This window comes from Nanorana parkeri, unplaced genomic scaffold (genome assembly GCF_000935625.1).
Source record: "Nanorana parkeri isolate BGI_ZX_2015 unplaced genomic scaffold, ASM93562v1 scaffold197, whole genome shotgun sequence".
Lineage (NCBI taxonomy): Eukaryota > Metazoa > Chordata > Amphibia > Anura > Dicroglossidae > Nanorana > Nanorana parkeri.
Window position 1 is genome coordinate 458,654 of NW_017306465.1, and position 16,256 is coordinate 474,909.

A 16,256-nucleotide genomic window follows, 5' to 3' on the forward strand; every position below is an offset into this window, starting at 1 on the left:
ATGACATATCCATTCGAATAAACATCATAGACCAAGGGTAGCCAAGCTGTGGTGAAACTACAAATCCCATAAGGCATTGCAAGACTGTTAACAGCCACTGTCATGACTTCCAGAGACAGATACATGATGGGATTTGTAGTGTCACCACAGCTGGAGGGTCGAAGTTTGGCTACCCCTGACCTAGATGAACCTTCAAATGAGATGACAATTTTTTTGAAGAGGCGATCCTAACCACACCCAGGATGTGGGCCAAGGGTGTCAAGGCTGCGACATGGACCCCCAGGAGAATGCTGAAGAATTAATGCCTTTATGTGGATCCATTCTCAAATTCTTCTACAGGAACGGCCTGCTTTTTCTTTAACTATTGGATGGCCACTGATAATGGCTCTAGTTTATTTTTAACCACTGTTGGGGACCGGCAGCAGAAGGTATTTATTTGGAAGAATACTCCAGTGTCTTCAACATTCCCTGACGCAAAACTAGTATTTGCATTAAAAGCCTTACCTTTAAAATAGAATTAAACTCTCAAACTTGTTTCAATAATGAATCCAGATCAAATGTACATTTTCCAGCAAAGTGTTTCTTTACATTTCTGCTTATGCACAGTCATCGTGTTTCCAAAAAGCTGGCTCCAGCTCTCTCAGCCATGCTTCCCTGAACTTCCTGTGCACTACAAGATCATAAGTGACAGAGCAGTCTTCAGCAGCCATCTATGTACTAGCTTGAAGAAGGGAGGAAGGAGGAGCAGGATGGAGGTAAGTGTCTCGTCTGTGTGTTTGTGGAGACGCACACAGCGTGGAGACGCACACAAGGGTGGCTCTATAGGACCCTGCAAGGAAAAGGAGTTGCCCTAAAACAGAATATTCGGACCAGTGCTCAAGGGACCAGCTGATTCTGCAGGAAGTTAAAACGTTTAAACATCAAGAAGCAGCTTCCATTGTATGTGACTTAAAGGAGAACTATGGGGTTAGGGCTTTTCCCCATAGTTCTCCTTAGGGTAACCTTAAGCTCAGTATACCGCGAGCTACAGCTATACAGCTACAGCTATACCGCGAGCTGCTACAGCTCGCGGTATACTGAGACACCGCAGTATACCGCAAGCTAACAGCTCGCGGTATACTGAGATGCGCCGCAGCTGAAGCAGATCCCGACAATTATGTCTGGATCCGCCCAGCTACGTGAGTGACAGCTGGCTCTGCCTATCTAGAGGCAGAGCCAGCTGTACCTGCCCCCTCCCCCATCTGTTCCGCCAGTCAGCGCTGGCAGATCGGAGCGGGGAGAGGGGAATCCAGCCCCTCCCCTGTCACGGCAGAGAGCCGTGACAGGATCGAGAAGAGAGTGAACGCCGGTATGTGTTCGCTCACCTCCCGATCTACTGAGCCGACCTGTGGCAGTCTCATTGTCACAGGTCGGCAAGAACTATGAGGTGAGTGAAAAGCACTGACCTCATAGTTCTCCTTTAATCTGCACTTGAAATAGCCTAAAAACCTTGTGACTTTAATATCACGTTAAGGCAGGGATGGACAATTCCCAGGAGTCAGGTAGCCAATGTTCCTTAAAATTACAGCTGACGCCTAACTTTAAGGTTTTCTCTGATTGTGGTCAATGGAGCTAGCTGGCCAAATCCTGCTGGCTCCTGGATTGGATACACTGGCTCCTCGGCCACAATGATTTGTCCACTCCTGCCTTAACCCTTTCGTGACGGGAGACATACATTGTACGTACCGTCACAAAGTGCATATATGACTTGCCACGTACACTGTTACGTGACAAGTTATTTAAGGCTCTGTAATGCCGGTAACTGCTGATTCTCAGCGGTTACCAGTCATTAATGAATGCCTCAGTATTGAGGCATTCATTAATGAAATAGTTAAGCTTTTGTAAGAGCTTCTTTCTTTCATTAATGAAAGAATGAAGCCATTACATACAAATACAGGAGCGCTAGATAGCAATCCCTTATTTGAAAGCTGAAAATAACAGAGAGGCAGCAGAGTGAGTCCCCTCTCTGCTATTCCTTTTGACAGCTCGATAGCCCGATGTTTGATACATTTCAGGCACAGAGATACAAATGTATCACTTCTGATCGTCTAGGCACCATCAAAGACATTTAGGGAGATCTGAATCTGACTTGCTGTCAGGATCAGCCCCTAAGGCTATTATTAGCTGTTCCTACGTTTGGAGCAGCCTAATAATAACCAAAAATTAAAAAAAAGTTAATTTATCAAGTCATAGTGACTGCTTGATATAAACTGACAAAATAAAGTGTAAAACAAAATTAGGAAAATAAAAATTATATATAAATTATATATAAATAATTTTGTTAATCTGCTCAAAATCATTGGTTAAGTGTAAAGTGAACACTTTTTTTATTGTTTTCCATGAAGATTTGTTTTTGTCTAGGAGAGCTAACATGTAAGGCTTTATTCTTTTAAGCTTTGAATTAAAAAGGATGTACAGAAAATTGGTTCATTTTTAAGGGCAAAGCAATAATCTTTGATGCAGGTATATGTACATAAAAGTACTTACATTAGTTGCATTGAACATACATTAATACTTTGATGAATGTACAGTATAACTATTTAGTTTTTTTGTGGTTTTATTACCTAACCATAGTTTAACTTTTCCCTCTGTTTCATGTTATGGGATCAGAGGCAGGTCTACCATACGTGGTCTGAAAGCAACATTAGTATTGGCTGCACTCTATTTCCTGACATACCCAGAATTTTAAGAAAGCCACAAGAGGGTTTTTGCAAGGCATTGGATATTTATTATAACACTGCAGTCTTGAGGTCTGACAATTAGTTCCTTGTCATTTGACTGAAAGTATACTTCTTCCCGAGGTATCATATCTGGTGGACTTGCCCCAAAGTGCAAAGGCTATGGATCCGAGTATATAACCTTCCGTCCATTTTAGGTTGTAACTTGGTGTGCAATCCATGGGAGGCCCTTCTTTTTTTTTTCTTCAAAATGTTACCCGTATAAAGCCAGGTTAGCGTTGGTTGTTGTATCATTTTATTCTTGGCGAATAAACAAACAATAGCTAATAGTTAGTCTAACTTGAGTTTTTGGGAAGTGCAGCAACAGATCGCAGTTATAATGATTAATGAAAAACTCACAGCCATTCTTAAAGGAGGACTATGAGGTGAGTAAAAATGACTCATCCTCATAGTTCGAGCCGACGTGTGACAATACAACTGTCACACGTCGGCTCTATAGATCGGCAGTGAGCGAACACATACCTTCGCTCGCTTACTTCTCGATCATCTCCCCGCAGAGAGCTGTGACTGTCAGTCATCACCCCCCCCTGCAGGGATTCCCCCCCTCCCCTCTCCGATCCTCCAGCTCTAGATAGGCAGAGCCAGCTGTCACTCACACACTGGGTGGATCTCGACAGTAATGTCAGGATCCGTCCCAGCTGTGGCGGTCTCAGTATATAGGGAGCTATAACTCGCGATATACTGAGCTTTGGGTCACGGGAGGACGCTAGTTTATGTCCTCCTGTAACCCTTAAAAAAACACTTACCCCGTAGTTCTCTTTTAATTCAAAATGTTTGAAAATATGTTCTCCCTGGGTGCGCTACCTTCGCTTCTCTGGATTGGACCACTCTTTGTTGCACCTTTTGAGGTACTGTATCTGCCAGCGCTACCCTTCTCTCACTCCTACATGTCTTTCATTTCCTTCTATTTTTATCCTTTCTATTGTCCTTCTTTGTGGTGCCTGTTTTTTATATTGCATATATTTCATCTTTCCTGACGCCTACATGGCAGCATACAATGGGTATCGCACCGCCCCCAGCCCAATCACAGGACCAGTTATACTATAAATTAAAGCCCGCCTCCCAAGGCCACCATTCTTGTAACAAGTACTCAATGCGAAAGCCATGGTAGGGTCCTGTATGCTGCCATGTATTGGCGTCAGGAAAGGAAAATTACCGATAGGTAAGTATACAAGTTTCCATTTTCATGACGCCTACGTGGCAGCATAGGAGTCTATGCTTCCTTCAGTCCAAATGGATTCAGGTTCCTAGATGGTACCCACAATTATCCCCGTAGGTTTCCCTCTCTTGTAGACTCTGACCCTTCTAGTCATACTTTATATTCAGAGCTTCTTCAGGGGATGCTACATCCTAAAATACCTTAAGCGACTTGGAGGTTGTAAGTAGAGTCTGCCTTGCCTGGATTACTCATCTCCAGTCAATGAGTGTTTGTTGAATACTAGAACACCTACTAAACATCACATTATATTCTACAGTGTGGAATCATTTCATAGACTTCGCCAGCTTAATAGGTTTTGTCTCTCTTCACCTTGCCATGATAGATATATTGGAATTTTTCAGGCAAGCAATGTGTACTTGGGTGTCGGTACCCTCTGCATATTAATCCTCTGAGATACGAGGGGTAGCTCATTAATTGATAAGCCAGCTCTTAAGGACTTGCACAAGAATTCAGTCTTCAGAAGAATCTCTTTCCTTTAGAATCTACAGATAGTGCTGTATATGTTCTTCCTTCCTCGACTTCATCTAGCTCACGCTTACTCAGTATGGACAGTAATGTGTAAAATAGTTTTTCTTACAGCAATCTCCTCGGGGAGGAGGGTGTTGAATAGTCAAGATTAGCCTGCAAACCACCTTATTGGTACCATTTCACAGACACAGATGGGTCAATCTGTTCATCTTTCTGGTGCTTTTAGAAAGTAGCTCTCTGCGTGCACTAGGTCACATGCATTGTGCCTGATCAAGCAGATGAAGCCACAGATGAAACTCTGAATTCGCTCTTCCGAAGGATGTTATCCTTACAGATAGAATTTAGTGATGTACCTCCAGAGGTATTCTGGAAGGCGGTAACCTGGTATACATTCCTGCCCCATTACAGGGTCTATCCAGGAGTCTTGTCCATGGGGAAGTTGTTTCTGAATGTGTTTACCAGTGGTACAAATAAATTAATATCTCAGAATTTCCCTCCCTGGTTGTGTGCTCGTTAGATCCCAATGTATGCTACCACGTAGGTGTCAGGAAAATGGAAAATTGTATACTTACCTATCGGTAATTTTCCTTTCCTGACGCCAATGCATGGCAGCATAGAGGACCCTCCCACGGCTTTCGCATTGAGTACTTGTTACGAGAATGGTGGCCTTAGGAGGCGTGCTTTAATTTATAGTATAACTGGTCCTGTGATTGGGCTCGGGGCGGAGCCATACCCATTGTATGCTGCCATGTATTGGCGTCAGGAAAGGAAAATTACCGATAGGTTAGTATACAATTTTCCATTTTCTTATGGGGCTCATCGTCCTTTCACCCTTGGTATACTTCATGATGATAATTTTGTATGTGGCTGGTGGAGTGCGCAGCCCCGATTTTCCTCTTTCTCTCAACTCCAATTTGCTTTTTTTGGTTTTGCTGTGGCATAGGGTTGTTGCACTCTTTCTGTCCAATATCAAGTGTTTTGTTACGTTTCAATTGTGTTGTCTATTTATATTTGGACACTTGCCTGTTTGACCATTATTTATAGGTTACGGACGGTGTTCTTCATGTTTTGTTTTTGTTATCTTTTAAAAACTGTTAATAAAAAATTTTTTTAAAAGAAAATATGCTTATCATGCAGATCATAGAGCTCTATAGATAAGAGCATTGTAAAACATTTTTGAGGGCTTTTTTCATTCAATCTGTTATGCACACTCAAGAGCTGAGAAGCATTGTCATGACAGACAGGAGAACAGCTTGTCAGACTCGAAGGCTCTCAGCTTTGACTTTCAGCTCTAAGAGTCCTAAAAGTAAATAAAGCTGAACCTGGTCAGTTATAAAGTTGTCACAAGTAATCCTGCACAAAACCATAATTTAGACGTAATATCCAAATTCTTGCATAAGCCTGGCCGTCTTCTGGTGAGGCAGTCTGAGCAAACATTAGGGCTCAATAGGCAAAAATAGCTTAATAGTCCACTTGCATACATTGTCGCGAAATTTGAGTGGTGTGGGTGCCTTTTTTTCCATTTGCCCTTATCCAGTTGTTTTTGTTTTTTTTACTTTTCCAAAAACAAGGCATATCGTGTCCAATGTGGGACGTTGTCAAGTTGATAACCGTTGAATAAAACTACACTTGGGAGTCTATTTATAAACCGTTTGCAGAGCCACTGACCCGGAAGTGCCGTACAGGAACATAGAGCCAGCTTCCCGGGCAATTGGGAGCCCGGGGGGCAAGTAATGACCCGCCTCCAGGCTTCCTGATTGGCCAAACAACCGGCTCCTTGCTGTTTGGCTGGAAAAGCCAGCCAATCAGCATGGAGCTGGCTTCCCAGCCAATCAGGGAGGCAGGTCATTAATCACTGCCCGGCTTCCTGATTGGTGGGGAAGCCACTTTCCCGGCCAGTTCCAATCCAGACGGTTTCCCGGGCAATCAGGAAGCCAGGCGGCATGTCATTACCGGCCGTCCGGCTTCTTGATTGCCTGGGAGGCCAGCTCCGTGGCAGCGGAAGTGCCGGTATCGGTACTGGCAAGTACTGAAAGTGAAATATAGGTACTCGATACTGAAATAACGGGATCAGTGCATTTCTACTAAAAATTTTCATTTTGGGCTCCATTCCCAAAAAATTAAAATTCACAGAGATTCTCCGCGTCATTGGCCCTTTGAATTGTTTAATAATAGACCCTCCGGTATATTATGCTGTCAATTGTTCTTCCTCCCCTTCACTTCTGAAATCTGAACGTACACCTTCTGTACTTAGGGAACTCTGGGAAGGAAGCGGTCTGACTGTTGACACACTACAGAAAATCGGGGAGGTCAAATTTGAGTTTGTGGGCAGCACTGAGATTTTCCATGTCCATATATTCCGAGCAGATACCTTCAATGGAGAACCAGCTGAAAGTGAAGGTAAAACAATGAACGACTTTTCTGACCTTGTTATGTTAGAGAACATGTATTGTATGTACTGTATGTAATACAACAGGTTTAGGCGTTTCAGGGGCACACCCCCTTCATCAGAACCCTTTTAAAAAAAAGTAATGATATTCCTTTTGTCTTTGCCAAACCTAGTCCGTAGGTTCTGATGAAGGGGGTGTGCCCCAGAAACGCGTAAACCTGTTGTAATCATAGGACAGAGGATGCTGGTGAATTACATCTCTCCAGACTCTCCCTACTAGAGGTTCCGACTTCTCATCTTACTCTACTCGTTTTTATTCAATTGAATTGTTGTAAGTACAGCCTAGAGCTGTGTGTTTTACGATTTAAATTACTCTTTTACACTATGGAGGCGCTTTCTTTCGTTCCTTGTCCCATCGATCCCAAATGTATAGGGGCTGAAGTGTGGTGAGGGTTTCCTGTAGCAATCAGTGAGCGTCTATCTGTGATTTGTGCAGCCTGCGAAACACAAGTATTCAGATTGGTCGCTCTGAGCTTTAGGGCTCGTTCACACCAGCCCCAGTGTGTTCCAACCAAATTCGGCGCGGGAACGCACTGGATCACATCCTGGCAGGCTCACTGCATTCTGGGGCGTCGATGGCACCACAGCCACGCCCCTGGCTATGGTGCAATTGCCCGCACCGGAACGAGTGGCACATCAATTCCTGTGTTCGGTGAAATCAGAAGAATTGCTGCATGCACTATTTTTTTTCTTTCTGATCGCACCAGGCATTGATATGCCACGCATTCCAGTGCAGGCGGTCACACTGCGGCCAGGGGGGAGTGGCTGAGGTGCCATTGGCTTCAATGCACTGCCACGCCCGCAGTGAGCCAGCTGGTTTCAGTGCATTTTTTCAGTGCATTCCAGCACTGAATCAGGTCGGAACCGTCGGAACGCACTGGGGCTGGTGTGAACGAGCCCTTAAGCTATTTTGCTGTTAGCCAACGTTTCATATATCGGGCCCCTTAGAGCTTTATACCTGAAGTGCTCACAATGGGGCTTGCCGTGGGAGCATTTTAGTGATAGATGGCTGCATTTAGTACAACGCTCCGTCACAGCTAGGCAGGGAAGACTCCCAGGTGCTCACTGACAGAACGCGTCTCTGCTTTCATGCATGACAGTCAGAATCTGATGTCACGAACAACCAGAACTTTATTGAGATCCTGAGATGCCAAATAGAGTCAACCCCGCTCCATTAACGGACGCATTTTACTCAATCACGGCAAGTTCTTGTTGCCACTGATGTCATTAGTGTGTGACCAGATTGTTTCTTTCTTCCTGACTGGTGTAATATAGTGGTAGTAGATTATGAAATAAGTAATTCCGTAATAAAACTAAATATGTACACTATAGGGGTTTTTTTTTAAGCCACCGTGATATTTGCCACCATGAGGACAAATGTAGCATTAAATATTCGCTCTCTTGGTTTGATTCCCAGAAATGCGTCCCCAGTGGTTTCCCCTGGAGAAGATCCCCTTTGACAGCATGTGGCCAGATGACAGCATTTGGTTCCCCCTCTTCCTGCAGAAGAAGAAATTTCAAGGATACTTCAAGTTTGAGGGTCATGACAAAATCCTGAGCCACACTCTACAGGAAGTGGAAGATATATGAAAATAGGAAGAGCAATACCTGACTTTTCTGTAGATTCTCCATTGCACTTTTAACTTGGTTCCTTTTTTAGGTAAAGCGATGTCCAGACTTTTTATTCTACTGATATTTTAGTCTTTATGTTTTAATACTGTGGAGGGACCAGATTGGTATTGCTAGGGCTGGACTGACTTTCATTCCTCCTCCAAACAGTTTATAATATCTCTTATTTGTCCCTGACTGTTTATGATCCGGTAGCTAATCTTGTGTCCAGCTTTGTCATTGTATGTCCCTTTTCTATGGGTTCACGTTTGTACATACCAGAGGAGACGTTTCTGGTTATAAAACAAGCAACAGGCCATGTTTTAGGAATAACCAGCCGTAAAAGAATTAAGAGAAAAAACATTTTCCGCAACACATCATGTAACCTGTGATAAAGTTTCCCAGAGTGGAGCTTTTCTTGCCATAACCAACCAAAGAATTGGAGTAAAAACATTTCCCGCAACACGTCATGTAACATGTGATAACGTTTCCCAGAGTGCAGCTTTTCTTGTCAAAAACCTGATTAAAACCTGCGAGTTATAATTCTACATTCTTGTTTTATGTATTTACAATATGAACCTTGCATGTCTCTAGGTGCACCGACATTGTGAAAGGTACAACTGTGAATACATTGGGATACAAATTATTACGCTGGCCATACACCTATGGGGCAAGCTTCAGTAGCTTGCTAGTCGCCCTGCTGGCTCAAAATACCTGAACAATGCCTGCATCCAATCAAATTGTTCAGGTGTTTCGAAAGCCAGCGGGGCCGGCTAGTAAGATACTGAAGCTTGGCGCAGCGGGAGATCCCTCCATCCACACATTAGATGGAGAAATCTGCAGATAATCTACAGGTGTATGGCCAGTTTAATTGCAGAGCTCATTGGCTTTTTTTTGCAGCAAAAGAAGTCCTAGAGGTCAGACGTTCTAAGTCAGGTGGGTCAGTTTTCACAGAGCATTCAACTCATATGACAGTCAGGCAGCTCGTATTTTTAGGTCGTCAGCAATGTCAGTTGTCTTTTAAGTGCTCTCTCACACGTCTCTGTTCTTGTGATTGTGTTAGGACTGCCCAATCATTTTGAATAGGCTGAAAACACATCAGAAGAGACATGCAGTATTTTTTTTTCTGACACAGCACCACAAATCATGGTAGTCAGAGCCGTGTTGCCTTAGTGCATTGGGATGTCATTCAAAATAAATGGAAATGTTCGCACACACACACACACAAAACATTTATGAAATAATCCGCTCACATGACATAAATATTCTGTTTTGATCTTACAAATGACATACTACCCAGAATAATATGTTATTGGTGAGCCTGTGTGTGTGACGTACAGGCACTTTGTAAAGTAGTCACCGTTCCAACTCACTCCCGTGATGGACTACAATCTCAATACGAATTGGTAAACTAAACATGAGATTTTACTCTATCACGGGAGCGAGCTCAGAGCAGTGGCTACTTTACAACACACATAGGGGCCATGGGGGACAAAAGTAGCCACCCTCCAGAAGGAAGGACAGTGTCAGAGATGATTTGAGGATCTGCAGCCGAGTGATACAAAAATAAGATACAATTTTGATCACAGTTACGCTGGGTTCACACCTTAGCGTATTGGAAACTCGCGTTTGCCGCTTGTTTCTTACCACGCGGTTTTACCGCGATTTGCGGTAAAAGAAATGCGCGTCAAAACACGAGCTTCCGAGGGAGTATCAGGCTGATAACAGCGGGATGCGGGCGTTAATACGCCCCAAAGAAGCTCATGTACTTCTTTGGGCGTATGGCGTTTTACCACGTGATCGAACGGGCGGTAAAACGCGCAGGTGAGAACCATGCCCATAGGCAAACATGGGTTTTCACCTGTTGCGCGTTTTTCAGCCAGATCAGTCTAAGAAATATACAGAAATTAATTACTTGTTCCAGGTCAGTGACTCATTAGGTCAGGGGGGTCCTCAAACGTCTTAAACAAAGGGCCAGTCCACTGGCCAATGGGGCTAACCTGTGACCAGTAACTGTAACTCACTGTACAATGTGCTCCTGTGCAGCAGGGTTGGAGTGTGAGGAAGCATCAGTACAAGGAGCCAGTCCGTTTATGTACTGTCAAGAAGCATACTGATAGCAGCAGAGAGATGAGCTCATTACTGTAATGCTTCTCCTTTCATTGACAAGTAACAGGCTGGGGTGGGTCCAGAACAACCTGGGCTCAGAGGAAACAGGCTTAAACGCAGGCCATCTAGTAGCAGAATAAAAATACTGTCGGGGAAATCTCTGTATTGAAGCGGAATACTGTAGTATACAATGGATTTGTTTATCTTGTATTGGGCTATTCATTTTTTTTCTTGGCTTAAGTATTGTGTTAACTAAATCCCCTGACAGACACAACTCATGGCATAGATCTGACATCTACCGATTTTTAAAACAGAACCTACCTTGAATTTTTATTTGGGAATTTCTAAACTGCTCCGTACTTACCGTACCTGTCAATAGTTTAGTCTCTGCCTGTTACTTTATTGAAAAACTAACAATCGGGGGAAATAAAAGCAATGGTAGCCCCCCTGTTTCTGCAGGCAGGCTCCCATTAGGGGGAATACAATTGGGGTAATAGAAAGCCCCATCCGCAGTATGTATGTAGGCAATACCTGAGAGTAGATGAAAGGAAAACATTTGAGGCTTCCGTCAGCATTAAATAGTCATTAGTACTTTTTAAGGATCCTATGAAATAAAAGAATTACATACAACTCGTTCAGACTTCATATATTTTATTTCAATATATTTTTTATGTATGGATTTCTTACAAATATATTTTATATACATAAATATTTCATTAGCTTATATAGCTCTGGCAGCATTTCATCTCTTTGGAATGTAACAACCAGGACAATACTTTTGTGAACTGGTCATAGTGCTTGGCATCTTAGATTGCAAGTACAAGAAAACGTGCAGCAGTCAGCAGTTCTGGTGCCGCCACTAAAATACTTTCATTCAAACAGGAGCCGTAACATCATTCTATTTCCAGTGCCCCTGTAATAACTAAAGTTAAAGGAGCAGTCCAGACTAGACCCATATTTCAGTTTTATGAAGAAGGGGGGAGGTCTGGTGAGCAGCCAAATAACTTGAATCTCTGAGTAGATTAGCAGAATCTCTGAAACAGTTTCTAGAACTACCCTCCACTTTGGAGTGTTCATCCCCTGATGCATTCTTTATAATATAAGATAGATGAAAATTGCACTAGGAAAGCCATACATAAAGCTGAGCAAATACTATTTGCATGGCATTACTGCCCCTAGATGGCATTGAGGAGCACATCAAATGCCATGCTATACTGTGCCATCTAGTGGCAGAAATTGTGCTTTACACTGGGCAGGAAGTTTATGCATGAGCACCATAATGATGCCAATGTTTGCTAGAAGGATCATTTAAAGCAGAAGTAAACCAATTCAGCTTGTTGTTATATACAAGAATCTTATCCATATACCTTAGTTTTGTCATCCCCATCCTCCTCAGCGTTTTATTGCTGAGATATTTCTGTTGTAATAACATCAGCTGCCTTCGTGCACCCTATTCTCAGCATTCTTGCAAGCCGAGATGTGAACAGTGCCTATTGCCAGGAGGACGTCCTCTGAGATACCTGGCACAGGCACTTACTCTCACGAGTCTCATCCTAAGTCTTCACTGAAACCCCCAGTGTGACTTCTCACATCACAAGGGTTGGGAACGGTGCTTTAAGAGCCTCCTCCATTTGTATCTGCTGAGGTTTACTCCATGCCAGGGGTGGGCAACTCTGGGCCTCCAGCTGTATTGTAACTACGGATCCCATCGTGCGTCTGCCTTTTGAAGTCATGCATGTGGCTGTCAGTCTTGCAATGCATTATGGGACGTGTAGTTCCACAACAGCTGGCGTTACCCACCCCAACTCCATGCCATGGTGATTAGATATGACCTTGTGATTTACATCACAGAAGCATGGCAACCATCCAATCAAAGAGAGACTTGGCTCCTATAAGTGCATGTGCAGGATTTGATTAGGACATCCATGGAGGGTGGGAGAGGGTAAGTGGCAAGACGGCACCAGTTTCAACAAGTGGAGGGGAACTATATCTAAAAACAAAGTAAGAACTATTACAGGGTTTGTATCTTTATCTGGCATTAGCAGACATCAGTAAATGGTCATGTGACTTTACTTCCACTTTAAATGAGAGATCTGCATCTGACAATGTGGTGGCATTAGGGGCTGTGTGTAAGAACTTGCTTATTTCCTCATACAAGTCAATGGGAATGCAAAAGCAGCTCAAAGTAAACCGGTTCAGCTTAGAAGGTCAACTGCAAGTCAAATGCACCCGTCACAGAATCGGGAATGTCAGAATATCTCGAGATTGTCTCTTATAGTCCATCGATACGGACCCCCAAAAAGAGCATTTGATCTATAGTTGTCATTAAGTGGTCCTGGCCAAACTCAATCTTTTTGTGACAAATGATTGTTTACAGAGAAGATTGTTTCCATCCTGTTTTATTTAATCTTCCATACATAACCTCTTTGTAAATACTGAAAAAGGTGAAAAAACATGAGGACTGCAGTGCAGAGATACTGGAATCCTCACCCTAGATAAAGCTGGTCGGCGATTCAGCCTCACAGGGTCTATCCAATAATAAAACATATAGTGTAAAGCGGACTGTTCCCTTGAAGGCAACCTCTCCCATAGTGGAATGTGCAGGCTGCCATTGCTGATGTCTCCGTGCTAGTTACCTGTCTGTCATGTTGCCCCCTTGGCGTACATACATGTGAAGAAGTCCAGAATATGGTATACACATTTGTATCAGGTTAGGGAACAAGTGAAAGTATTGAAGCCAGAACAGCCAAGCAACTAGCATTTTCCGAAGAAAGCAGTAGCACCCCCATTTATTTGAAGAAGAAAGTTTGTTTAGAGTACAACAACTATATAGCTTCATTAGACTACTACAGCAAGCTGGAAATATGGTTTCTGCGGAATAATACTACATCTTTTAAAAGAACTCCAGGATTTTGACAGGTCAACCCGTGCAGTAAGGCTACGCCCACGCTGCAAGGGTTAATTGCTTGTTTTTCTCTAAGGGACAGAATAAAAAAGAAAGATGCACCCAATCCTCAGACCTGCGGCAGTGACGGCTCACTACTCTCTCCCTCCACTCTGGCTGTGGTATGTCCCTTGGTGTCATCGTGTCTAATGGACCTGTATTAAACGTCATGATGTCATGGGTCCTTAGACAGCTAGAGCACGGGGGAGAAGCAGCTGCAGGGACCAGTCTAGCAGTGAGTTGGGACTGAGGATTGCGTGAGTATTTCTTTATTTTCACTCCCTTGATAAAACGAGCAGTTAACTCTTTAATGCAGGGGAAGCCCCACTGCAAGGGTTAACTTTTCATAATCCTGCAGCGCCACTTTAATTTGTTGCGCTTTTAAATGGCTCATCAATAGTAACTACTCGACAAAAAATGAAGGCACACATCTGGTATACAAATCTTTAAATATAAAACTACAAAATAAAATGTGCATAACTGATAGAAAACAAAGTACAAAGTACATTTCTTTGTGCAATACACTTTGACAGCATGACAACTCTCTTACTTACAAGCATCAAGCACAAATAGCCTCTTTAGGGTCAGTGAGTATAAGTGAGACTCAGAAAGTTTGTTTAGGCGCCATAGGCTGTAAGATTTAAAAGAGAACTATGGGGTAAGTGTTTTCCCCATAGTTCTCCTAAAGGTCACGGGAGGACATATACTGAACTCCTCCCGTGACCAAAGCTCAGTATATCACAAGCTACAGCTCGCGGTATACTGGAGACCTTCGCAGCCAGGACGGGTCCCGACAATGCTGTAGAGATCCACCCAGCTGTGTGAGTGACAGCTGACTCTGCCTATCTAGAGGCATAGCCAGCTGTGCCCACCCCATCCTCCAGTCAGCGTTGGAGGATCGGAGCGAGGAATCCCTGCGCGGAGCAGTGACTGACAGTCACCGCTCTCTGCAGGGAGATGATCGAGAAGTGAGCGAGCGACATTATGTGTTCGCTCGCTTCCCGATCTATTGAGCTGACCTGTGACAGTTTCTTTGTCACACGTTGGCTTGAACTATGAGGAGGAGTGATTTTCCACTCACCTCATAGTTCTCCTTCAATCCTAATATTCAACTACTGGCAGATATAAAACACCATTCATTTCAGTTATGTATTCTTATAAAAAAAAAAAAATTGAATTAGTGGAAGTATCTGAATCTGGCTTGAGACTTGCATCCTGCAATCCCCTGCGCATCAGCACTCTGCTCATTGACTTAACAATGGAGGAGCATTAGCACTTTTATCATGTTTTCCGTGTGTTGCATGTCTGTGGAAGCAATAGAACCTTACTGGGTGAGAGAACTGACACTTTCGGGGTGATTTATAAACTGTTCACACAGCGAACAGCTATGAGAATGAGTCACAGCACATTCTGGCCACTAGATGAAGCTGTGCAGTAGAGATATTTCCTAGGCTCCATCTAGTGACCATAATGTGCTGTGACTCTCGTTCACACAGCTGTTCCATATACAAACAGTTTATAAATCACTCACTTTGTCTCCCAGCCCGCTGCGCAGGAGACGACAAGAGACTGATCAGGGCAGATTTAGGCACTAGTGTTTGCTCAAAGTAAGGCACATAGCTGGATGAAATTGTATATATATTTATTAACTTGACGTTCTAATTTAAAGAGAGCCAATCACAGCAGCTCCTATGCTTATCATAAATGTGCAGTCTTGCCTACATATGTTTTATATTCCCTCCTATTTGCTCTGAAGATTATTGTAGGCCCTAAGGGTCAGAGATGAGAAGTCCAACCTATGTTACATTATGAACTGCCGGGCCGCAATGCTGACATCACACTGTCTGCTGGATGTGCGTGGCTCTATCACATAACAGCACTGCAGCTTAGGAGAATGAATGGCGGGGCTCTGTATATAATACTGTTAAGGTGCCCACACACCTTGCGATAATCGCGGGAAATCCCTCGATCGTACGATTATCGTAAGGTGTGTGGAAGCCGTGCAACCTCTACTACTGTAAGGTCGCACGACTTTTATCTTACGAACATGTTCGAAAACCCGACGAGAATCGTACGATTTTCGGCATGTGTGTAGCATGTTTGTAAGATAAAAGCCGGACGGGCCGGTGTGCGCAAGCGCACACCGCCCGTTCGGCATTGCGGTCATCGGAAGTACGATCTGCCTGTCCAAGATAAGCAGATTGTACATTTTTTTAATTACCTTACAACCATCGCAAGACAAAAAAGTCTCCATGGCTTCCTTGTCACCTGGTTAATTTAGGATCCTCCGCTGACCTTATGCAGATTCTCTTAATTAAATCCTGATAATTAAAATATATTAATGTAAAGGCAGGGTCGTTCCTATAATTAGGCAGCTACTCTTTGGGTCATGTGGTAGGTGCAGCAGGCTAAGCGGCATGGCATGCAATGTTCCTGCCGTCCCCCTTCTAGCCAGAGTGTCCCAGGCTGCTATAAGCCAGGCAGGGAGATGTGTAAGGACCATACACATCTCCCCACCCGTGTTTTACCAACTTGGCATGCTCTGGCCGGCGTCCCACCAAGCTCCTGGCAACCACAGTCAAAACCAGAGCTGGGCGGTGAGATGATCTGAGCCAAACCCCTTCCTGGAAGTGTACCACCAGCATTCATAAAGCCCCCCCCCCCAACCCCTTCACTAAGGGC

At 43.7% G+C, this 16,256-nt stretch overlaps 1 protein-coding gene across 1 annotated transcript; it reads left to right on the plus strand.

The window, feature by feature from the left end:
* The first annotated feature begins 3,137 nt into the window (after nt 1–3,137).
* LOC108786194 (7,8-dihydro-8-oxoguanine triphosphatase-like) lies at nt 3,138–8,529 on the plus strand. Its single transcript, XM_018555438.1, has 3 exons — nt 3,138–3,142; nt 6,719–6,864; nt 8,331–8,529. The coding sequence occupies exons 1-3, from the start codon at nt 3,138–3,140 to the stop codon at nt 8,501–8,503; spliced, it is 324 nt and encodes a 107-aa protein (XP_018410940.1). The 3' UTR covers nt 8,504–8,529.
* The last annotated feature ends 7,727 nt before the right edge of the window (nt 8,530–16,256 follow it).